The sequence below is a fragment of the Melanostigma gelatinosum genome (assembly GCF_949748355.1).
Source record: "Melanostigma gelatinosum genome assembly, chromosome: 21".
Classification (NCBI taxonomy): domain Eukaryota; kingdom Metazoa; phylum Chordata; class Actinopteri; order Perciformes; family Zoarcidae; genus Melanostigma; species Melanostigma gelatinosum.
This window is the reverse complement of record NC_136654.1, coordinates 17,129,682-17,154,238: the sequence shown is the minus strand read 5'-3', so window position 1 is coordinate 17,154,238 and position 24,557 is coordinate 17,129,682. Positions and strand designations below refer to the sequence as shown.

Below are 24,557 nucleotides of genomic sequence, written 5' to 3'. Positions count from 1 at the left end.
TCATTGCAGTAACTCCATTGCCAGGTTGCGTGTGCATCTGGCAGAGCGGAGTTTGACTTCATGGTAGCACTGTACAAAACTGTGGTAGATGAATGTGATGGGCAGTGCCAAGAGAACAATGCCGCTCACGACGCACATTCCCCCAAGCACCCGTCCCCCAATTGTCACGGGGTACATGTCCCCGTACCCCACCGTCGTCATTGAAATGATGACCCACCAGGCGGCTGCAGGGATGCTGGCGTAATCCGGGTTCTGCGCTTCTAAGTTCAGCCCGTGCTCCAGCAGCTGGGCCAGAGCGCTGTATATTGCCATCGCGACGAAGACGAACACCATCAGCATGGCCATCTCCCGGTAGCAGCGTGTGAGCGTGAGCCCCAGTGTCTGCAGGCCCAGGAAGTGTCTGGCCAGCTTCATGAGCCAGAACACGCGCATCATCCTCAGCACCCGCAGTATCACCCCAGCAACCCCGAGCCCGGCACCTGGCATCCCTGCCCGGGACAGCGCCATGGTGACATAGTAAGGGGTGATGGCAATCACATCGATGATGTTCAGCGGCCGCCGGATGAAGTCCCACTTGCTTCTGGCCACCAGAAAGCGTAATGTGCACTCTGCTGTAAACCAGCCAATACACACGGCTTCCACTATCCTGCGGAGAGAAGATGAGAAAAATGAGCCAAACTGACCTGGGCCGTTTACTGAACTGTAAACAGGAAATGGGAGAGCAGCAACAGAGAGATATGGATGATATGACACTGTTTGGAAATCAGTTAATATGAGGAAGAAGGAAGCGAATCAGGGACGAATACAGGACATCTGACGCAATTCAGGGTTGACACAAGTAAACAAAGAGAGGAGGATAAAAATGGAAGATTGCCGAGAAACAGCACAGAGGGAGGGATGCAATCCCCTCAAAGAGAGACTGTGTGACACAAACAGGCACACGATTACCCCATTGATCAGCACAGCAGAGGCAATCAAACCGAATTAAAGTGAGGTGGTGCTTGCATTTGACATAGAAGCAGTCAGGCCAATGAAATAGCACAGAGCCTAAGGATAACTACATCGGCACAATTAGACAAAACCAAATTATAGCGCAACTGAGTTAATTGCATCATCTACTGGCATGAAACTAAATTGTAATAATTTTGACCTGCGAATAAACTAGTGATTACCTAACCACGGTGACCGATCCAAAACGATGTCCTGCCTGAGTGAACATAACCCAGCCTTATATAGAGAAAGGCTGCCTCGGGCGTACTGAAGAGGACACGCTGTACAAAAATAATGTTGAAAGAGAGGTGCACTTTTCACCTTGCATCCATGAAGTGAAGCCAAAATAACTGCCCAGAAGCTTAACTAAAACAGAAGGTGATTCCTGAAAGTGGATTAATTCCGTTTTGTTTGCTTACCCTAATATATAATCCCTCAGTACACTTTCTACTTTCAACTCATTACCAATATGATGTAGCCTATCATGTCATTCATCTGATGTTTGTCCTCCATGTGTACCGTGCAGTGTACACTTACCAAGCCAATAACGCTTGCGGGCCAATAACGCTTGCGGGCTCGTATGATCTCAAGTGTGAGACTGTAAATGTGTTTATCTATTTATTTACAGAAAGTTTATCGTAACAGAAACGCATTATTTTTATATTCTAGCCTGTTGAGCTCATGGCATGAAGTCACCATTGACTTTTACGCACCAGGTTTTTGAGCACAGCCTCACTTGTATGATACATATTACGCCCATAAGCATTTCGCCTTATCCTCATGAAGGGGCCCCGTTTTATTCCTCTAAATGTAACTGACCCCTGACTTTCGCCTACCTTTGCTCCTCCACAATATTTATCTTGGCTGTATCCCAGTCCGGCAGGGTGCTCGCACACATCATTATCATTGAAATGAGCACAAATATTACAGAAACTAAGGCCAAGAGCTGAGCCAAAAGTGAAGAATTGGGCTCCTCGAATGTCTTGCGCATCTTCTCGAGCCATTTTGCGCGACCGGTGAGCGCAATCGGTTGCACCGGCTCGCCAGAGCTCTGGGACTCATCCCCCGATACTCCGACGTCCATCTCGGACAGAGTGTCCAGTCCGATCTCGGACATCCTGTCGTCCAGGCGTTTCTGGCAGCAGGAGTCCAAGTGCGCGCTCTCCAGTCCCCAGTAGAGCATCTCTGTGTAGAAGGACAGCTCACACACTCCGGGCACAAAGCGGAGTTTACCGGAGCGCACGTACAGCATGATGAACACGAAAGCCTGCGCGTGGCGGTCAAAGAAAAACTCATTCAGGTCCTTGTCGTAGTCATCGCACAGTTCAAGAACCTCTTTCTCCGTTGCGCAAGCATGCAGACGGCTGACGCGCCGGAGAGGGAAATCCCTAATCACCTCACGGGTGAAGGCGTAACGGGTTCCCCCTACGTTGAGTACGCAGATGCTCTTCCCGAACTTCATCTTGCCAATCTGTGACCTAACTAAAACTCATCTTCGCAGTCCACTGTCCCTTCCATCACAAGAGTTTGGACACTTGGAGACCACCGTCTCCCCCTGTCCCCCGGGGCGTGGTTCGTGGAGCTGGTCCTGCACTGAGCTGGTGAAAACTACCCTCTGTCCCTCACTCCTCTTCTCTCTCCGTAGCCTGTGGAAGAGTCTCTCCTCCACAGCCAGGGCGAGCCAATCCCATGAATGATGTCACATGCGCGCGCGCGTGCGTAGGCACGCGCTGAAAGAGAAAAAAACCACTCATGCAGGAAAACATAGTGTCATTTCATACACATTTGTCTCCAAAGTCGAGGCTGTCGACATAAAATAGAACAAATAATTGTATGGGTGAGATTCTTACAGGTTATTCCCATTAGCCTGCCATATTCAACACCATCAAAAACATGAACAAAATCCTTGTTTTAAGTCTTTCGGGGCTTTTGTACATTCTAATTAGATTTTGACTTGACGTGTTTTTTTATTTTATTCTTTATTTTATTAGCACTGTTGGAAGGAGCCCGACAACCAAAATTTGTTTTCACCACGACTGCTTCACTGAATTTTGCACAGGACAATAAAGAACACGAAATATGATGATAAGTTGTTAAGAACATAATGACTTCTCCCAGTGTGTCAACAGTGTGTGTCACGGTGTGTGTCTGTGCATGTGGGTGCGCGTGCGCGCGCGGCCCTCTCCTCAACGTCACCAGTCAGTGGTTTTTCGGGTTGATCGGACTTCTTTTGGCTGCCGTGAGTTCACTGTATTGTAAAGGGTACTGTGAATCCTAGAGGAGGAGGGGAGGGGGGGGGGGTCGATTTGCCAAAAAATCTCCCGCTTGGGTACACATCCGGAGTCTCGACGATCATAATTTATCGCACCTTTTACCTTTTAAGGGACCGAGTTTTATTGTTTTTATTAATTTATTCTATTTCTCTTAGTTTATGGTTTACGTTAACACTCCGGGAGGGCAGAAATGGCGGCCAACATGTACCGGGTCGGAGGTATGTATGTCAATGTGGATATTTTTATCAAACTGAAACCCTTCCAGTTTTCGCATCCCCTGGGGATTATGTCACGCAATTGTAGTTTGTTTGCGTCTAAATAGTGAGATGCGGCTGTGCGACACGCACACAGATGCATTAAGTTGCACCAGGAAGGTGATAATTTCTAAATATTTGGGATTCAAAATGGGTCAGGCCTCCCGTCTGTCGTGGCCACAGCAGCTAGCCGCCAGCTTGCTAAATGGCTAGCTCACAATGTAAACACATTTCAATTGTCGGCACCTTTGTTCTTTGGTTTTTGGACGTATAGACCGCAGACACGGGAGACGGACACACCGCGAGACCTCTCGACTAGACATGCGTTTAAAACGGCTTAAAATGTTACCACGGGCAGTCAGAAGCTGCCTTTGTATTTGCCTCTTCTGGCATGCAGCCATTAGTGCGAGTCCTTATTTAGCTAACGTTAGCACCAGTAATGGCTCCACTGATTAGCATTGTTGCGGCTCGTTTTTTACATGATGAGGAATGCATCTAACACTCGTTGGTAACATTAGACATCGGCACACTGTCTACAACAAGCACCGTTAATGAGCTAAATGACTTCACCTGCTAAGCTAGCTGGTTAGCAGTGTGCTGGAATTCAGCATCAAATTATTGTCTCGATTCATGGCGTCGTTGCGTCGGGTTTGATTTAATGTTACACCTTTTTATTCACACGTACTTCCAGTCTACAGCCACATTGTGATGCAGCTTTAATGTAACGCTTGACATGTCACATAAACACTGAGCATCTCTGCACAGGTGATACTTTTCTCAATAGTTTAACATCAGCGTCGCTACTGTATCAGTTTGTTGACCATTTGTTGACCTTAGCTGCAGTTCTCCTGCTGCCTTCAAGTGCTATTTGGAAACTGCAACTCCTAGAACATACACATTGTTGGCGCTTTGGCGTTTGTGTCTTTCATGAAATAATAACCGATCTGTTTTTAAAATGTCTTTTTTGTAAATGTGGCTTCTTCATACATATAGCTTAGTCCTACTAAGTGCAGCTCAATAAAGAGAAGAATGTATGTCAGGGCTGCAATTTATTATCCCCTCTGGGGATGATTACATTTTGAATCCAGAGTTTGACAACTATTATTTATATGCACTTACTAAATGTCAAACCTTGACAAGTCTGAAATATTTACCTCTTCACTGACATGTGTATTTTCCTTGTGCGTAGAAATTACAATATTTCAGACAGCACTTGAAGGCATCATTTGCCATGGACTGAACTTTTCCAAAGTTACTGTATATTCTGCTCAGGTAGAGCTGAATAGGATAACTCATGTCTATGCTGATTTTGTCGATGAGCGGTGGAAATTCATTATTTAAGACTTAAATATATCCTCGTCCTCAACGTATTTATCTTACAAAATCATAACTGTGGTGACTCTTGTCAGGCCGGGAAGACTTTGCAGTGCACATGTATTTGCATTTGGCTTGACCCGTTTAACTTGGAATCTATATTATATATATATATATATTTGTGGTGCATGCTCATAACAAATACCCAGTTTATTAATGGTCCTCACGTCTGTTTTATAACCTCTTCCTCTTGATGTAACAGTGAACTGTTAGTTGCTCAATGGTGTACTGGAAATGGGAAAACACTGCAGTGTGTCACACAGGCAGTTTCCTGTTCCTCGGCTTACATTATAGTCAGCTGGGAATTGGGGTAGTGGTTGCAATACACATGTGTAGATGGATGCTCACTCCCTGGCCACTTTATTATTACACCTATACAATTTAATGCAATCCAATGCAACAGATCTGCCACAAACTCTACATTTAAGAGGATTATAATGTTGAGGTTTGACACTGTCAGAGAGGCGTTAATTCACGTATTTCTAATATTCTTCCGCCCTCATGTTTGTTAAATGAATACCTCGTGGACAGTGTCAATCAAAACTTTTATCTTTGAAAACGTGATCTGTTACATGTTACATGCATTTGACTTTACAGGTGTACCTAATGAAGAGGCCGCTTAGTGTATTATCTCCGCAGAGGATAATCCATCGTCACAATGATCTCATGCAGTGTGTGTTTTCTGTTGCAGATTATGTATTCTTTGAGAACTCGTCCAGTAACCCTTACCTGATCCGGCGGATAGAAGAACTCAACAAGGTACGGAAGTATTTCTGTGTCAATTTTGTGTTTGTTTTTTACGTTGTTTAATGCCTGAGGGTGAATAGCTAGGATTCCTCGCTGTTTTTATCCCTACCCCCCACTTTGCAAGGTGTGTTTGTAAGTATTTTGGGACTCAAAGTGTGTGTAATATGATGGCGCCGGACCGGTGTGTCCCCGTCTCCTAACTGCAGTTTGACATCACAGGACACACCTACGAGAGTGTAAGAAGGGCAGATTATTGTGAACATTTCAGCTCAGCTTTAGACTAAATATCGTCTCACACCAGCTTCTAAAAGCAACATGGTCTGGTGGGTTTGTTTCTGCCAATGTTTGATAATTTGTGGAGTTAAATTATTTCCCAGATGTGTGTCACAAACGTCAACGACAGAACCAAAGCTAACTTTTGTTTAAATACTACACGAGCATCTTGAACAAGCGAGTCAGAAAAGCTTTTCCTGCATTTGCATGAAGAAACTCAGATAAATGCAATTATCAGACTGTGTGGGCCGAAAGATATCCGTTATGAAACTTATTGAGGCTGTGTATTACAATACAAAGACAGGGGACAGTGCTGTTATCATAAGTGATAAATAGGGGTGGACAAAATAACAGGAACACCCTGTGGCATGATGCAATGTAACACAGCGGTCCTGCAACAGATACTGCCTGTGTGGAGCTTATAATGTTCTTTTCTTTTGTTGAGGCTGAAAGAGAATGGTTGATTCAACGTGATGAACATTTCCGTGACCGTAGCCGATGTTTTTTATATTGCAAGTTGGAAGCAGTTCTCTCAAACCTCACAGCCCCACATCCATTCACTCTCCATCAGTCACAGAATTTAATACCGGCTGAGTCTTTAAGCCCCGTCGGCCTAATTATCCGTTGAGACGATCAATCAATCATCTTTTAAAAAGCGCTGTTGCCGCCCTGGTCAGCCTGTCACAACAGCAGAGCTTGATGAGCACATAAAGGAGCCGGGGCTCCTGGGAAATCAGAGGTTTGTGTGTCGCGAGGTGTTGTCGACGCTTACAGTCAATCTTGATCCTTCGACCTCTCTCTGTTTCAGACGGCCAGCGGGAATGTGGAGGCCAAGGTGGTTTGTTTCTACAGAAGGAGAGACATCTCCCACAGCCTCATCCAGCTCGCAGACAAACATGCAAGTGAGTAGTAAGACAACTGACAACTGTTTGTTCAGATGCCACATGGAAATGAAATTAGCTTTCAAGCAATTGATCGCTAAGCCCCGCCCCCTGCTGCCCCTCGTCAAGCTTTCAGAGCTTCCACGGAGCCCACACTGTCACTAACTGCACTCCCTGAATATATCTAACCGTTAAGCAAGGAATCTCGAGAACCGCTCGTCCGATTTACTTCACACTTGGCGCATGCACTTGGACCCCAGAGGAGTGCTTTATCCAATTTGGTGCAATTTGGACCGGTTCATTATTAATAAACTTTGAATGAACAAGCACACAGAGCTCTGTGCAGCCACAGGGGCAAAGCTTTAGGTCTCTGCAATAATGAGTCGAGCATGTCGTCCGCTGTGGGCAGACAGCGGCTCATTACCTGCAGATCCTGTGTTGCTTTACATTTCACCCTTTCTCTCACTGGGAATGTTGGTCTATGCAGTGGTAGAAGAAGAAGAAAATACACTTCTTCAGTCTGTATTTTAATATAGTGTAGTTGATCAACAGATTTTTTTGGCAACAATGTGGATCATCAATTATTTATTTTAAGTCATTTGCTGGTTTCAGCTTCACAGAAGTGAAAATTTTCTGTCACTGTAAATAGAATATCGTTGGTTAACGAGGAAATAATCTGCAGATTAACGAAAAATAATTATTTGTTGCAGCTCTGCTCAAATGAACTCGCAACAATATTAAACAAACTGCAAATCTTTACATTTGAGAAGTGAGAATTGGTGAATTGTTGGCATCTTTCGTTGAAAATGAATCTCTGAACCAGTCTGACGCTCTTTCTGCTGCATGTCAGTCAAGCAGACATTTCCAGCTGTGTATCCACATTGTATCACTAATCATCAATATGATTTTTCTTTTTCTTGTGCTCCAGAGTGCAATTATTTACTCGCATGATTTGGCGCTCCAGTGCGATGTTGAAATATGCCGCTATTCATATATCACAGTAAATTCTTAATTACTTATTACCGGGAGTGTGAGGACTGGAGTGGCTGTATGAGGAGAGGAAGGAAAGGAGAGTGTTGTTGTCAAGCTAACACCTGTTCTGTGTGGGTAGCCTTCTACCTGTTCTCAGTGATGTTGCACTTCATCCTTTTGGTAAACAAAACAAATTGTTGATCGCTTTCTGGATATTAAAAGCACCTCTCCGCCAAAGCAATCCCACAACGCTGATGAGGACTCAGCTGCAGGAAGAATGACCACAGTTAAAAAAATTCCATATGTTGTCATGTATGAAAAGACCCACATTGTAATGCAATTAGATTAGTATAAGCATATTATTTAAACAGTATTTGTATTGGAATGATTCTCACATGACGGAGAATCTGCATGGACAGGAAAGACAGGAATGTGTTTTTCTTCTCGTCTCTGTGTTCAAACTGTTTGTGGAGAACAGGTTTTGCTCATTTCGCTAGACTCTGTAAACATAAAGCAACATTAAGCACAAAAATATAAAGCATACAGTATGGAGGGACATATGCAGTCATAGCAGCACAGTGCCAATTCCACAACCCATTTGGAAACAGTCCTCTACCAGCTGCTCCGTACAAGAGACCGAAACAACAATAGGATTTAGTGCGGCCTGCCACCTACCACTGTAAAGAAATAAAATACACCTGCTCTTTATTTGGTCTGTGATGCTGATTAATCATTGCAGCCAAAGAAGAAAGAACAGCTGAGAGCCCAACACAAGTTCCACATTAGAGCTGACGGGCCCGTTTATTTTAAAAATAGACATTTTCCAACCTACCCTCATTGGTATGAAGCCATTCTAATAGTTTTTGGTTTTATTTGCACGTGAGATTGCTGCTGCCTTTCCAACACAGTAGTACTGAAACATCCAAAACATCTTTTACCATTCACAAGTGTCCATGTGTTGCCGTGATTTATTAGCACCCAGTCGCTAACCTCGGCGAGACAAGAGTTCCTGTAGTTGCCGTCCAGTGGTTTTCTCGTGAAAAGCTTTCAATTTGAAACCGCAGCAGCAGAAAAAACACTTTGTTTGCATTAGCTGTGTCTTAATGAAGCCATTAAGCTCTAGTGTCTGGAAGGAGAGCAGGTCAGAAAACAGCAAGTCTGCTATGTGTTGGATAAAAGTGAGAACAGCAGCACAATGTAGGAAACAGAGCGACTGTGTTGCATTAGAATCTGAACATAGAGACTTTGAACCAATCGGAGACGGTGTTCAGTTGAGTGACGGGTCAGTATGCTTTCTATATATATATATATATATATATATATATATATATATATATATATATATGAATGAATCAATGTGTGTATATATATATATATATATTCATTCATATATATATATATATGAATGAATGAATGAATGAATGTGTATATATATATATATATATATATATGCATGCATGCATGCAAGTTAATTCACTTTTTCTTTTCCTGGAAGACATTCATAGTGTTCACATCTAATTGTACGTGTCAAAAATTTAACAAGAGAGCTGGAGAGAGAGAAGTTGGCTCCTGTCTTACCTCTGCACAGCTGGCCAATCGCAGCGCAAAGTGGGTGTGAATATTGTTTTTCGTAAAGCTACTCGGGCTGGGGAGGGTAGGTCCTCGGTTTTCAATTATTCATTTACTTTTTAAACCCCTCCGGATTACAAACGTTCTCCGATGCAACCAATGCGGACCAAAGGGCAGAGCGGAGGGCTCAGCTGATGAAGGCGTAATGCCTGGAGACTCCAAAACGCAGCTGTTTATGGGGAGCGAGCCGGCAAACAGAATGTTATTCACCCATCAAACAGCCACATCTGAAACGGCTCACTGGCAGCTTAACGCATGACATCGGGACAGTGGAAATGGGAAATCTGGGGCTCTGTAGGATATTCCAACTGGGCTGTGAAGCTGCACTAGTGCCAGCATTAGAGAGTGAAAACAACTGCTTTTTATGAAAGATGGTATTTATTTATCTGTATATGCCTTCACTGTGCAACGCCGACTTAAAATGTGTGTCCGCTGCATGTGATTATGTGTCGACTCGACTGCAGCTCATCCAGTATTTATGGATGAGCACAGCGTGCTTAACGTCTCATAGTATTCCTGCGCATAATAGCTTGGCTGTCTTTGATGGATGGCAGCATTAGTTTGTGATTGCAAAGCCCTGGAGAGCCACGTTACCAGCCTGTTGTATTACATCTGACGACAGCACAGTCATGAAACATCATCAGGTGGTGTTTTATGAAGTCACGGAGATGAATGGATTCATTTGGCTGAAGCCATATGTGACTTTAATTATCTGTCACGAGTAAGCCACTGTCATGTTGTGTGTCGTGTGTCTTCAACCTGCCTCTGTGACACGCGGATATTCATTTTAAACATCTGTGTCTCTTCCGATGTCTTTTGTGGTGTAATTTTCTCTCGTGTGCCTTTCTGCAGAGGAGTTGGAAGAAGAGAAGGAGAGCCCGATAGAGACAGACCTCACAGACAAACAGAAACACCAGCTTCGCCACAGAGAGCTCTTCCTCTCCCGGCAGTATGAGAGTCTGCCTGCGACACACATCAGGTACTGTACAAAAACACCCCCACACACACACACACTCACTCACTCACACACTCACTCACACACTCACACCCCACGTCTCATCTGCAGGCAGTGCCCATGGATAGTCACTCATCCAGCCATGAACAGACAAATCAAGTGCTGCTCCCTTCCTGTGTGTGTTTTACAAAGTGCTTGTTCTCTCTCTCTCTCTCGCTCTCTCTCCCCCCCATTATTAGGGGGAAGTGCAGTGTCGCATTATTAAATGAGACTGAAGCCGTTCTTTCCTACCTTGACAAAGAGGTGAGCCAGAGAAAACACCTCTTACTGGTTTTTGCTCGTTGTGTCATAACAGGTTGAGTCGATATTATTTTTTTTTCTTTCCTGTAAAAATTGAGTGAAAGTCAATGGCTGCAACTAACAAGAACTTTAATTGGTTTCGTCAGCTGATTATTTTCTTGATTTATCGTTTAACTCCCAGGATGGTGTCAGATAACTCGTTTTGTCCAACCAACACCTCAAGACTAGAGAAGTCCCGATAAAGTATTTTTGCCCCCGATCTGAGTCCTTTAATACCAAATGCAACACCGTACTTACATTTCCCGAGATAATACAGCAGCACACTTCGAACACATTAAAGTTTTCATTTTCGTCGTCTGTACATCTTTAGCGTGGATTATTTAAAGTCTGACCTACCGATTCAGAGTTCTGCAGATTAAGATTTTCTTTCTGACAACTATAACTGACAGAAAGGCTCCAGACTAACTTTTTTTTTGAACCTCCCCCGAAAAGTTGTTGCAATCGTCCCGACGTCAGTGAAAACCGTCAAAGAATCTTAATGTTATCGTTTTACTTATTATTTCCATTTAAAAACACACAATTCAAAGGATTAGGAAATAGGTGTTTGTAATTTAACTGGTTTTGCAGAGATTACAGTAACGATTAACGGCTCAGACTTACAGGTTAGCTGCAGAATTTCTTCTTTCTTTCGTCCTTCATTTCACACCAGGGAATTTCCAAAATAATTAAATTTAAAGTCCAAATGTATCATACAAATGTTTGACAATGGAGCCAGTGTAAAAGCCGGTGCCTTTAACTGCAGAGACTGATTGTTTTGTCGTTCTCTTCAGGACACGTTCTTCTACTCGCTGGTGTACGACCCCACACAGAAGACCCTGCTGGCCGACAAAGGAGAGATCAGAGTGGGACCGCGCTTTCAGGCAGACGTACCTGAAATGCTACAAGAGGGTCAGTCAGAACCCGTGATTTATTCAGTCACACCAACAGGTTTAGTTGTTTAATGTGTGTGATTGGTCTTAAACGGTTGCAGCGGGAAGAAGTAGTTCCACCAGCAAATATTCAAACGATTATCCCGTTTCGTCACCGTCGGCCTGTGATCAAGCTGCCTTGCTGTCTGTCAGCTGTTGCCTCTGTGTGTCCTGCAGGAGAGGCAGATGACCGGGACCAGTCCAAGCTGGAAGAGAAGCTGTGGTATCCAGAGTGTCCGCTCTCCAGCAAACAGATAGACCAATTCCTAGTGGTGGCACGGTAAGACCTTTCACCTCTGACCTCTCCACTGATAGGATGTTATGAGTCCTCTACGGCTGCAACCACTGAAACTCACTTACAGACAAGACAGATGGAACAAAGAGTATTAGAACCTTGACTGCAGAAAAGCATGACTTTCCTCTGTTCGTGGATGCTAAGCAAATACATTGCAAATGTAATAAATGCACATTGCGGTTACATGAGGGATGCCTCCAAAGGGTTAGGAAAAATTATTTCAAAATAAAGATTTGTGCTTCAAATCGGTGTCAAAACTTTAGTTTAACCATTTGTTCTGTTTGAGTCGTAATTCGTGTTTGCACACCTTTTTTCTTTAGCAATTACTGGATGCACATTCAGAGCTGTGCCACAGAGTCTCTTCATATATCGGTCAATTCTTCTATTTCATATTCTATCCAATGAAGGCTGGGACACGGTCTCTGACCTCAAGGGAGCTGTGGGGGAGCACGCAGAGGAACTGGAGTTTCGATGTACGAGGGTTACAGCCGACGCTCAAACGGATGGTCGCCAATAAATAATAGAACATGTTCACGTAGAAATCATTTGTTTACGGTCTTTTATTAAAGATCTTTTCAATAACTGCAGTATTGTATGACTCCATTCCCGCGGATGCCTCAGTGGAGTGAATCGATCGTCGTTGTGTTTTATGATTGTGCTCCAGCTATTGAGCCTTGCGGCAAGTGCAAACCAGATTTCATTGTGCATGTGTTGTAGCCCACTCACAGAATCAAACATGACACCGCGGCCTCTTTTTAGCCCCGTTGCTTCTGACGAGGATGTGTCACAGCGCAGCAGTGAACTGCCCCATGAATCTCACGACGTCTTTCTATTTATATTCTGCCGGTTTGTTGACGTGCGTGTCGTTTTTCAGGGCGGTTGGGACCTTTGCGCGAGCGTTGGACTGCAGCAGCTCAGTCCGACAACCGAGCTTACACATGAGTGCAGCTGCAGCCTCACGAGATATCACACTGGTGAGTTGAACCCACACACACACACACACACACACACCGATAAATGCACACTCACTCTTCAGTACCCGGCCGTGACTTGCATGATAAGTTGTAACCCTTTTTTCTTTGTTGCAGTTCCATGCGATGGACACGCTGCATCGTCATAATTACGACCTGTCCAGTGCGCTGAGTGTGCTGGTCCCAGCAGGCGGCCCCGTGCTCTGCAGGGACGAGATGGAGGAGTGGAGCGCCTCGGAAGCCGCCATGTTCGAGGAGGCACTAGAGAAATACGGAAAAGACTTCAACGACATCCGACAAGACTTTGTAAGTGTGTGTTTAAAACTGTGTTCACACTGTTGGTGTAAAGTCATATCACCCGTGAGAAACAGCAAACTGCCATAGTGCTATTTGGTGCTCAGGTGTGTTTTAATTCACATCAACGCTGTGCATTTGTATGCTCGTGTACGGCTGCGCGCGATAACCGTGAGCACCCAAACGCGAGTGAAGTTTAAAGCAGACGTTGTGTTGAGCTGTTGGCTTCTTGAAGCGTATTGATGTACAGTGGAGGAGTTTGATGAAGTGGTTTTAGAAGTTTCTTAGGACGTTTTCATACTTCCTTCCTCCTCAGTGAAAACTCGTCACAATGGGAATTCATTGCAATCTTCATGAATTCAAGATGACCACAGTCACTGTTCTGTGAAAGAGATATGACCAATTTCAACAGCCGCCTCTCAAGCCTACATGGGCGACTGTTTCTATAGAACTTTCCTCCCCGCCTGTACTATAGCGCGTGTGCGTGTGTGTGTGTGTGTGTGTGTGTGTGTGTGTGTGTGTGTGTGTGTGTGTGTGTGTGTGTGTGTGTGTGTGTGTGTGTGTGTGTGTGTGTGTGTGTGTGTGTGTGTGTGTGTGTGTGTGTGTGTGTGTGTGTGTGTGTGTGTGTGTGTGTGTGTGTGTGTGGGGGGCACCAGGTGTTCATGAATACTTATTGAATGTGTGAATCACTGTGTGTGTGTTTTGGTCTGGGGCTCAGAACCAAGAAAAGCCGGTAGTTTTCAGCGTCTCTGGTCATGACGCTGCTCATGAATATTTATGAAGGCTGTTGCACCCAGATGGCAAGAACATGAGATATTAATATCATTAATTCTCTCTCTCTCTCTGTCTCTCTCTCTCTCTCTCTCTCTCTCTCTCTCTCTCTCTCTCTCTCTCTCCACTCTTATTATTTCCTCTCGTGAAGCTGCCATGGAAGTCTCTGACTAGTATCATAGAGTACTACTACATGTGGAAGACCACAGACAGATATGTGCAACAGGTGAGAAAAAATCTCTATTTGCCAAATCTGCAGCATCTTTCATGAGACCACCAAGCGGTCACTTTAGATTAGAGAATCAGCAGACTATGTAGCATGAACATAAACCTTTTATTGATTATGATTATCAGGAAAGGGTGTGACTGCAAGCTGTCAAGAAGAAAGGAAACGACACCTTTTGAAATGCATTGACAGATTTGATAATAATCGTTGCCGATCAGGGTTAATTCTGAAAGGTGTCAAACTGTCTGACGTGTTGTCATTGATGAATCAATCCTCTGTGTTTCTCTCTGAGCAGAAGAGACTCAAGGCAGCAGAGGCAGAGAGCAAACTGAAGCAGGTTTATATCCCCACATAGTAAGTCTTTTTATTACACATTCATAGATGTAGGAATCATCACTGTGACCGTGGCTTTTTATGCATAATTAATGTTTTTGGATTCAAAGCACTGCAGCGAGCAGCTGCACTCTCAGCCCGTTTCCTAAATCTCTTCCCGTTCTTCTCTGTGGCAGTAACAAGCCCAACCCCAACCAGATCTCTATGACCAATGGCAAGATGGCGACGGTGAATGGAGCGGGCCCCGGGGCCTACCATGCAGCAGGCGGGGGCCGAGCCTGCGAGAGCTGCTATAGTGAGTTTTGTCTGTGTTAAGGAGAGACTTGAGACCGTGGAAGTAGAGATCAATATGCCGAGTGTCTTTGAACCAGTTATCTGCTGCGATGCTTCTAACCTCCACGAATGCATTTTGTGCATCGACAGCCATGCAGTCGGCCCAATGGTACTCATGGGGGCCACCAAACATGCAGTGCCGCCTTTGCGTTTCCTGCTGGATGTACTGGAAGAAGTACGGAGGCCTGAAGATGCCAAGCAGAGCAGAGGGCCCAGAGGAGAGGACCTCGCCTGTTCCAGCAACCAATGTAAGCTCAGTCAGAAGGCACGGATGTAAAACACATGGGGTGGCGTGGGGGAGAGAAGGGGGGGGGGATCTGCAATTCCTCAAGGCATGTTCAACATCACCTCATCTCATGCTCATTTGCTTAAATCCCCAAATACTGTTTTAGAGCGTGGAACAAAATCCAGATGCACACAACTGCAGCTCTGTTAGGTTGTAACATCTGCAGTATACAAGTGATGTCACCATCAATTATTCAGTGACCTCAAAACATCACTTACGGCATCGCACATATTCATACAATCACATAGAGTGATTGTATGAAAAGTGAGAAAAGTGACCAGTTAGGAGATTTAGTTTCTATATGTCGACACTGGGATACAAAATGTGTCCTGTATTTCATAGTGACTGGCATTTAAATGCCGCACAGCTGCCACACTGTAGTCAGGCTGATGTAAATATTATATTTTAAGGAAATTATACAAAAGAATGTTATTTTTGTGTTTCCCCTTTCAGCATTTATTTTCTGAAGGTCCATTTTTGGTTGTTAGGAATCCATTTTGTTTAGGACACAATGCAAAGACCCAAACTTTTTATTAAAACATCTCTGCATGCATGCACAAACAGCAGAAACCCTGGATTGTCTCACATAAAAGGATTGCAGCAGCTTTATTTATTACGCCTGTGATCTTCCTGCCATGAAAAAAAAGGTCTATTGTTGCCCACTTTCGTTTAACAATGTGCACTCTGCACTGCCGGTTATGTAATACGATCTAATACAACAGCCCCGCAGTAAACCCACCTGCATGCATGTCGTAATGTTCAGTTCTGCTTTTAAGTGTTTTTAATAAGCTGCTGATTCGACTTTATGGTCATTTTGGAAGCTGTAGAAACCCTCATTGACATAAACAGGATCCACAAAGTATTACAATCACCTCTCTGCGTAACAGCAATACACAAAGCCTCCGAAGTGATTATACAGTGAGTCAACACCTCTTTAACGTATGAACCGTTGTGAAGGTGGGATTTATTGGTGGGCGTTTGACTTACTTTTAATCTTAAAGCTAAAATGTTGGTATTTAGTGTCAACTTCTTTATGCACTGATACAATTTTAGCACCTTGTTATGCATTACAACGAGTGGGTGTAACATTTTTTTTAGCCTTTAAAAATGGTCGCTTTCATGACAGGAGCACACTTCAAAATAAAATACATTGAGATGTGGAGGCTGGAAGTGGACTAAACTTAAAAAATTCAAATCTGAAGGATTTCCAAATATACAATTTGTGACTAAATAAGCAACAATCAAAGGTAAGTCTGTCGGACTACATCGCTCATATTAAACCTTTTTTCTAAGCGCCTGAACTGTTTTTTATTCATGAGTAAAACTGTATTCAGTGGACGTCTTTCTGTCCCTCCTTCCCTCCCAGGAGCCTCGCTCACGGGGCCACGCTCCTCGCCAGTCCAACCACATGGTGCCGATGCGAAACAGCGGCAGCCCGAAGTCCTCCATGAAGACCAAGCAGGCTTTCCTGCTGCAGGCCACCCGCCTCACCAAGCTGGCCCGGCACATGTGCCGTGACATCATCAGGCTGCGCCGCGCTGCGCGCCGGCCCTTTGTCCCCATTAACTGTGGGTCCATAAAGGCAGAGTGTAAGAGCTCTTTCAATTCCTCCTAACTTCTGCCACATGGACACACACAACCACACCTGCAGACATACAGAAACACACACACACACTCACTCACCACCCTCCCTCACCCTGACTGCCCCACCATCAACCCCCCATCTCTGCCCCCCCCCCCACACCCCCGTCTGTCTCTCTTTCTGTTTTTATTATTGTTATTATTATTATTTTGGTTTTTGTATTCTCCCACCCCCCGTTTCCAATAAAGACTGCCTGTCCTCATCATTTCATTCGTGGTTTTATTTATTTTTTGTTCTTTTATCTGTGAAGGTCCTTTGTCACTGTGAACTGAAAGCCATGGTTGGAATTATACACAAAGATGTATTTGTTAAACAGGGCTGTTCTTCACAAGCACGCCTGCACACACTTTGAAAAACACACACACACACACACATAGTAGCTGAATTTGCGCCTGTCTTTAACCAGTAGACTGTAATCCAATAGAACTCATATTCTAGTCTGAGCCGTGTACTTGCTGAATATTAGATGTAGAGAAAATGTATTTTACTAAGAGAAGCTCTATTTTGCACGGCGCTCCTGGTACAGGCGGGCCCACTCTGTGCTGTCATGACACAACGAGTTGTCGCAGCCACGAATGTTTATTGTTAATACTGAACCTCGGCTTCAGTGTGTTTGCCATCACCATTTTTTTTTTTTTGTGAACTCATTTCCTTCCTCATGCTGTTAATCATGTGTGTAAAATGAAATGTGTTTGGGTTGATAATGAGCTTTAGACGGGTTTTGGACTGATACAACTTGAAAGAAGGGAGGTTGAGGAGGAAGTAAGGACCTTATTTTTTTTGTTTGTTTGGTACCATTTATAACCAGCTGCTCTTGACCTCTTTGCTGCTGGCTGCATCTCCTGCTGTAGATCAGGAGTCATCAACATGTCCTCTTGGATGGCCCCTCGTCATACCATCTGCTCGGCTGTTCTCCTGTGTTCAAATCATGCAATATTCACGTGAATCCATCATGTTGCCTCTTTCGCGCTTGTAAATCCTACAGACAGGATTTGCCACTCAGAGCCATTTGTCCCCCCCTCCACTTCGCCTCCTCGTCCTTCATTTTCTAACAACTGTTGCAATATATTCTCATCTCATCTTCTACCTCTTTTTTGCTCTTTTCTTTCATCACTGTGTGAATGTGAGAGTAGACCTCCAATAAAGTCACACCTGAAAGCATCTCTTCCGAGTCTTTGTGCTTCATGTGCCCCGTGTTATCTGTCCATCAACTCCGCCACACTCAGAGGAACCATAAAGACTCCCCCCCCCCCCCCCCCAGCATGGACTCAACCTTCAGTGCCTGCTGTCATAATACCTCCGTATTGTACTGTGCGTGTTTACAATATGTTGTATTGTTTGTGTGTGTGCATGTTGTTGGAGATTGTTTTTAAGTGGACATACCATCTCTGAAAGTAAGTCACCACGTCAACACCCCTGAGTTATTGCATCGTTCTTTTTAAACATTAAAAAGAGCTTATTTAGCTTTAGCTTTTCACCAACATCACTGATTTTATACACAATTCTACCAACCTCCTGGCTCGGTTTCTTTACTTGCATGGTTCTTGAACAGTATCTCAGTGGGCAGAGGGAGATCATAAGTCACTGAGACACTGCGCTGGTTTGTAAAATGTATGTGTGTGTTTGGTTTAGACATGTTAAGGGTGTCGGAAGGGCAGGGGACTCGCCTACCCAAAACCAGAGCCCCCCAAAGGAGCACTCTGACCAGTGTTGTACAGTTTCTAGGTAAATCAACACACACACACACACACACACACACACACACACACACACACACACACACACACACACACACACAATCAGTGTTTGAGCAGCACGGTTGTGCTGAATAACAATCAAATTAAAATAATATAAGTGGACGTCATTCAGATAGGAGCCAGTTGATGCAGCTCCAGTGTCGTGTTTCTTCCAGAGTCTCGTCCAGCACCCCACGCACCTCGCTCCCACCGCACCCCGGGCCTGCAGACGCCTCCCCCTCGACGCCTCCTCTCTTCTCTCCCGCACGGCCCCCACGGCATGCTGGGAAAACGCAGCTACCATCACCACAGCAGGGCTGAGCCGGACAGGCGCTCAGGTAGACACGCAGACACACGTTTCTTCAAAAATAATTCGCTGAATTTCACAAAAGTATGACGATTAATTCAACAATAAGAGTGTTATTGCTTGACTTCATCCTTCCTAGAAGCAAAAAGTAATTCACCTGTTTTCATCTGTTCACCCCCCAAAGAGTCCTGTCTTGCTTTTAACTGAGTTACTTATGTGAGTGAACCTTGGGGCCCAAACAGTGTTGATATCCAATGTCCTTGTCATCCTTTTGCTTGGTAAAATCTAATTAGTGGATATACACCCGGAGCTGATAACCTTTTCTGCCATTTCTTATCTAAACTAGCTCGTTGGAGAGAATGACAACTAATTCTAATGAAAACGAATCAGCAGATGGGGGTCATTTGGATAATTTGGATGATTCAACTTCAGTCTGACACTTTGTTTTTTATTGGTAACTTCACTATTTTTATTGAAATTGAAACACAGTCATTTGTTGCACCACTTGTAGCTAGGAAATGTAATCAATACTTTGCAAAAGTGACAGATTTCCTCATGCATACATTGCATCTTTCTCTTGTTTTTGCAGATAACCCTGGTACAACAGGTGGACCCCTCCTGGTAGGTGTCTAATACTCTTTAAAAAAAATAAATCCTGTTCAACTGCATCACCGCTTATTGAAATAAAATTATAAATATAATTGCCTTTTTGCAGCATAACGGCCGCAGCAGTAGCAGTGGGAACAGCCGAGGTGGCGTCATGGTCCGCAAGAGACGCCCCAACTGGATCGATGCCCCCGATGACAGCTTCTTCCTTGTCACCCGGGACACCAGGTAAGCAAAGGTGACACTTTTCAAAACTCTGATTGGCTGAGTGTGTGCGTGTGAGGGGACAGCAAGTGATGCTGAGAGCCCAGCAACAGCATATGAGAGGGATTGAGCTGTGGCAGATGTTACTTTTGTTGTGCGTCGACCTCAGACAGCTGTATAGTGCACACACAAACACGTACACAATGCATGTGTGCCTCAATTCACAAAGACCAATTGAGTTGAAACAGAGTGGCAGCCTGCCTGCAGAGTAAAATCAATTCAAATGTATTTAGTGTTCATTTTCATCAAAACACGAATGTAGCTCAGACAGATATGAAGCACTATAAAAGCACCAATTTTCACCGACTAATTGAGATTTTTTTTTCAGAGGGAAACATGTGTCCTAGAATAAAAACAGTCATGTTCACTGTTTTTCTGGGAACTTGGGGGATGTAGCAACCGTGAGGGATTTTATGTATATATGTATATATATTTTTTTTCTTGTCTGATTTCCAATATTTTTAGGCCAATAAAAATGAATTACGCAGGATTCAGTGAGGGGGCCATGGCATTCAGATGAAGATGCCTATGATGGCAGTTGGGCCAGCCGTTAGATATAAGGTCTGAGTATCTGCTCTTGGATTGGGTGAGTTTAGGATTTAGAGGCAATTTGCTCAAGACTGTAATATTTTTTAAATAACTTCAAAAATCCCAAACAGCAGATTCTCGTTGTTCGCATGATTGAAAAAACATGCATTTTATGTTTTACACATAGAAAATCAGTTTCAATCCATTATTCTCACACACGCATAGACACACACACTCTCTCACACACTCATACACACATGCACACAATGAGTCAATGTTTGCACGTCTCTATGTGACAGAGAAAGATGATCTCCCATTAAGTCTGTGTCTAAATGTGCCATGGCGCCCGGCATTCATCGCCGCCTTCAGATCACAGAGACTAAAATTAGCACAGCTAACTGGTGCGGATGGGCCAGTGAGGAGCCAGGCACCGCTGGGCCCTGAGTGGAAATATCATTACCACATTAACCATGGCTGCATATGGATCACTCACAACATTCAGTTTGTGTGTGAGAGGGATGTCGTGACGAATATCATCCCTTTATTATATTACACTGTTATTTGCTCCCCTTGCAGAGAAAATGAATGCTTTTCTTAATAACAGACATCAGTAGATCTGCTCTGAACGGCTGCTAACGGAAGACTGGGGGAAGTTTAATTCTCTACCCATCGCCGACTCTTTCTCAGTGTGATGAAGAACGCAATGTTCACAAAGCAGAGGAAAGCAGTGGGCGTTAGGGACACCAACACTTTCCTTTACATAGGTCACACACAATTCAAACTGCTAAACCAGAAAAAAACAAGATAAGAACGTACAACTGAAATGTTGACCTGATGATGAAGCTGATGAAAAGTCAGGAGTTTAACAAATTTACATCAGTTTTTAATCCTGTGGGGGGGAATTAATGCCTGTATCTTATTTGATGGCATATTTTATGGTGTCTGCCTACTGATGGCGCTATATGAAACGTTATTAGGATTTATCCTCTGGGAGCCATGTTGTGCCAATCGATACTCCTCTGGAGACTAAAACAATCTAGAAATGGCAATCCATCTAATCGTCGATACTTTTCACTCTGAACCACAAATGTAAAAATGGCAAGACAGGCAAATTCAGAGGATCAGCAAGATCATTAGGATTCATCCTCAGGGAACCATGAATGTTTGGAGATAATCTCATTGCAATCCTTCCAATAGTTGTTGAGATATTTCAGTCTGGACCAAAGTGTAACAGTGCAATACAATCAAGTCAACGTGTTTTAAAAAGGAAGGTGAAGAAGATGATTTTGACACCTAATCATTGGTGGAAAGAAGCAAAGTACATTTACTCAAGTACTGTACTGAAGTATATTTGAATGTGTGTTCTTTCCCGTATTTACAACAGCCGTTGTTACTTTGCTGATTTTGATTTAAAGAAACATATGATACGATCATAAAATACAACTAGTGGTTGTAAACTTCTCAGATAGTTTCATTCAAATGGGTTTTTCTTTCCAATCCGATTTATCATCTTGCGATTAATCTTGTGACCCTTTGAAGGCCCCCGACCCTTATGTTGGGAACCACTTAAAACAACTACTTAACTGTAGTTATTGTTGTATATTATCCATCAATGCATCAGTATAAATAATCTAGTGATATCATATGTTAATAAAAGTACATCAGTCAGTATGTTTCAGCAGAATTACTACATATGATACTTATATTTTGATGATGATACTTCTGTATTAGTTCAGTAGGATTTTTAACAGGAATGGGAGTATTTTTACATTGAAGTACTGATAGTTTTACTGAAGTAAATAATCTGCGCAATTCTTCCACGAATGTGCCTAAAATGAGATACAGAGAAGTTGAATTTTGACAGCGAAGTAACAGGAAAAAGAACGGGGACATTTTAGAAAACAGAACGAGAAAAGGCGAAACAGAAATGTAAATGAGACTGCTTGGCAAATTTGAGCGTGCTGGATTTACATGTTTGCTTTCCTCCCCCCAAAGGCCAGCTGAGCAGACAAGCAGCTTGGCTTTTAGATAATGTGCCACCAGAACAAAATCTGCTCTTTACTTCCCTGCTCCCCATTCTGCTAAGTGACCTTACGTATGTCCCGCTGTGTCATAATCCCAGAGTTCATCGTACTTGAGAGACGCGTGTGCAGATGCACGACTGTCTCATGCACGTTCAGGCCTATTTGCTATATACTTGGATGCACAGGCACATAATGTGTACAGGGTCTTCACCAGTGCTCATTTTATCAACAGCTGGGATCTGGAGAGAACGGATGTGTTTTCCTGTTCACCAGACAAGAAAAACATCCGTGGTGCTGCAGAGAAAGCAGCAAATGAGGAGGAAAAGATGAGGGCTGTGCGTTAAATCTGAAAGTGACCGCCTGAAGGAAAACATGAATCACCTATACGTTGTGGTTATGTATCTCGTGTTCAAATGAATATCATTAGTGTGCGTGTGCCCCATGCCTTCATGTAACAGCACTGCAGTCTGGAAATGACAAAAAAAAAAACAGCAAGCTCCTTTATATGAGTTTGAAAATCCTGCAGAGAAGTACCTCTCTCTTTCCTCGTAACAGAGATGTGCATTCGTAATTCTACTACTGATGCTCAATAAAGGAAATGAGAAGACGTGGTTGTTTCTAATTACTTTCTCAGCAGCCTGGAAGCAACATTTAGTGCCTTTTAACTGAACTTTTCGTCCGTGCGTTAAACCATTTCAACCAACTAAAAGTTTGTAGTATTCTCTCTTTATTCATTTCTCCATTTTATGTCTTGAATGCATCATTAAGTTTTATGTGTATGCAGCCTTTTTACTGCAGGCCCTAATCCAGTCATCAAACCTGTTGTCAGCTCCGCATAAATAATGCATTCAGTCAAATAATATATGAGGCTGAGCTAGTGGGACTTGCTGAAACATAAAAATGCAATCTTGAGCTATTGGCTACTAACTTATTGTTTATTATCAAGCTCCAAGACATATTTCATGAAGAATGAAACTGTTAGAAACCGTTGTCTTTGACAAGATGAAGTGTATCTCCAGAGACTAAAGGAAATAAATAGATCAATGAAAAAGTAAACAATCCAATCCAAATTTCCCAAATTTCCCAAATTCGCAAATTTCCCAAATACGCAGCTAAATTCACCGTTAAGGAAAAGTTAAAAAAATACTTATTTTTCAATATGCTTATGCGTCCTTGGTGAAAGCTGGATGATCACATCTGTGGGCTAAATATGAAGCTAATATGACGCTACTGCTGGCAGCTGGTTAGCTTAGCTTAGCACAAAGACTGGAAATGGGGCCAAACAGCTAGCCTGGATCCGACAAATTTTGACAGGCAAAACAATCTCACCACAAGGTCTATTTAGTAACTGTCCTGGAGACGGAGTTGCCGAGTGAATAATTTCTATTGAGATTGAGCCTTTTACAGACTTCTCGTCCATGTTGAGCTGAAAAATTGAGATTAAAAAATGAATTCCTGACCCTGGCAACAGTAATTTGGCCACCTGGTGAGATTATTTTGTCTACTACTGTTGCTGTTACGACTACTAACGCCTCTTTCCAAGGTCAAGAATGAACTTTCAATCTGGAGTTTTCGCTGACATTAGCTTGGCATCCGTGTGTCTTCTTCTGCACTTATGTCCCGTCTCGTCTCCACGCCTCCAGGAGGGCCAGGCGGCTGCTGTCCCGCTCCCAGCTGAGGCACGCTTGTCGGCAGCCATGCGAGCAGATCACCCTGCGCAGGGTCACCCAGGCCCCGCCGCAGGGGCTCGTCCTTGCCCCTCCGCACCCTCACCCCAGCTTGAGGATGCGAGGCCCCATCGTCATCCACGACTGACCGCCCGCGGATCCTCTGACACCCCTGCTGCATACTAACAAACACATTCTCACCCCCTGTTCTTTCATTAGATTCCTTAAAATGCTGTTATAATCCAGAACAAGCCGTCTCTCAACTGTTTGGCAACAGAAGGATGTCCCCAGCTGTGATGCAATAGAAACATGCACCTGACCTGACTGCAAGTGCTGCCTGTCTGTAATCCTGGGATTGTGTAAATACTGTATTTGGGTGCATGCAAGTGTGTGGCAGAGAGAGATTGTGTGCGTGTGTGTGTGTGTGTGTGTGTGTGATAATGCCAACAACACACGAGAGAATGAGTGGATGTTGACGTGTGCTGTTCTTAGTTTTTATGGATGGACATAACAACAGATTTCTGTGCGACTTTCTTTTGTGTTGATGGTGAATTGTTGTGAAGTTTTATGAGTTTGTATAAAGTTATTTAGGGTGGGGGCATGGGGCTGGATTACTTTGGGGTAGAGGGTGGGATTGCATTTGTGGGGACTCTTTTAA

At 43.7% G+C, this 24,557-nt stretch overlaps 2 protein-coding genes across 2 annotated transcripts; one reads left to right on the top strand and one right to left on the bottom strand.

Annotated features, from left to right (window-relative positions):
- Positions 1 to 2,452, bottom strand: kcng3 (potassium voltage-gated channel, subfamily G, member 3; the record flags this gene model as incomplete). Its single annotated transcript, XM_079292986.1, has 2 exons — positions 1 to 646; positions 1,827 to 2,452. 2 exons carry the CDS (start codon positions 2,450 to 2,452, stop codon positions 1 to 3), a joined length of 1,272 nt encoding a protein of 423 aa, XP_079149112.1.
- Positions 2,453 to 3,306: 854 nt separating this feature from the next.
- Positions 3,307 to 24,047, top strand: mta3 (metastasis associated 1 family, member 3; the record flags this gene model as incomplete). The annotated part of the gene is made up of 19 exons (XM_079293800.1): positions 3,307 to 3,481; positions 5,583 to 5,650; positions 6,720 to 6,813; positions 10,246 to 10,372; positions 10,588 to 10,651; positions 11,479 to 11,596; positions 11,794 to 11,896; positions 12,786 to 12,885; positions 13,000 to 13,188; positions 14,099 to 14,173; positions 14,469 to 14,527; positions 14,683 to 14,801; positions 14,930 to 15,087; positions 16,492 to 16,714; positions 18,400 to 18,492; positions 18,680 to 18,841; positions 19,400 to 19,431; positions 19,526 to 19,644; positions 23,876 to 24,047. Exons 1-19 carry the CDS (start codon positions 3,454 to 3,456, stop codon positions 24,045 to 24,047), a joined length of 2,103 nt encoding a protein of 700 aa, XP_079149926.1. The 5' UTR covers positions 3,307 to 3,453.
- Between the last annotated feature and the right edge of the window lie 510 nt (positions 24,048 to 24,557).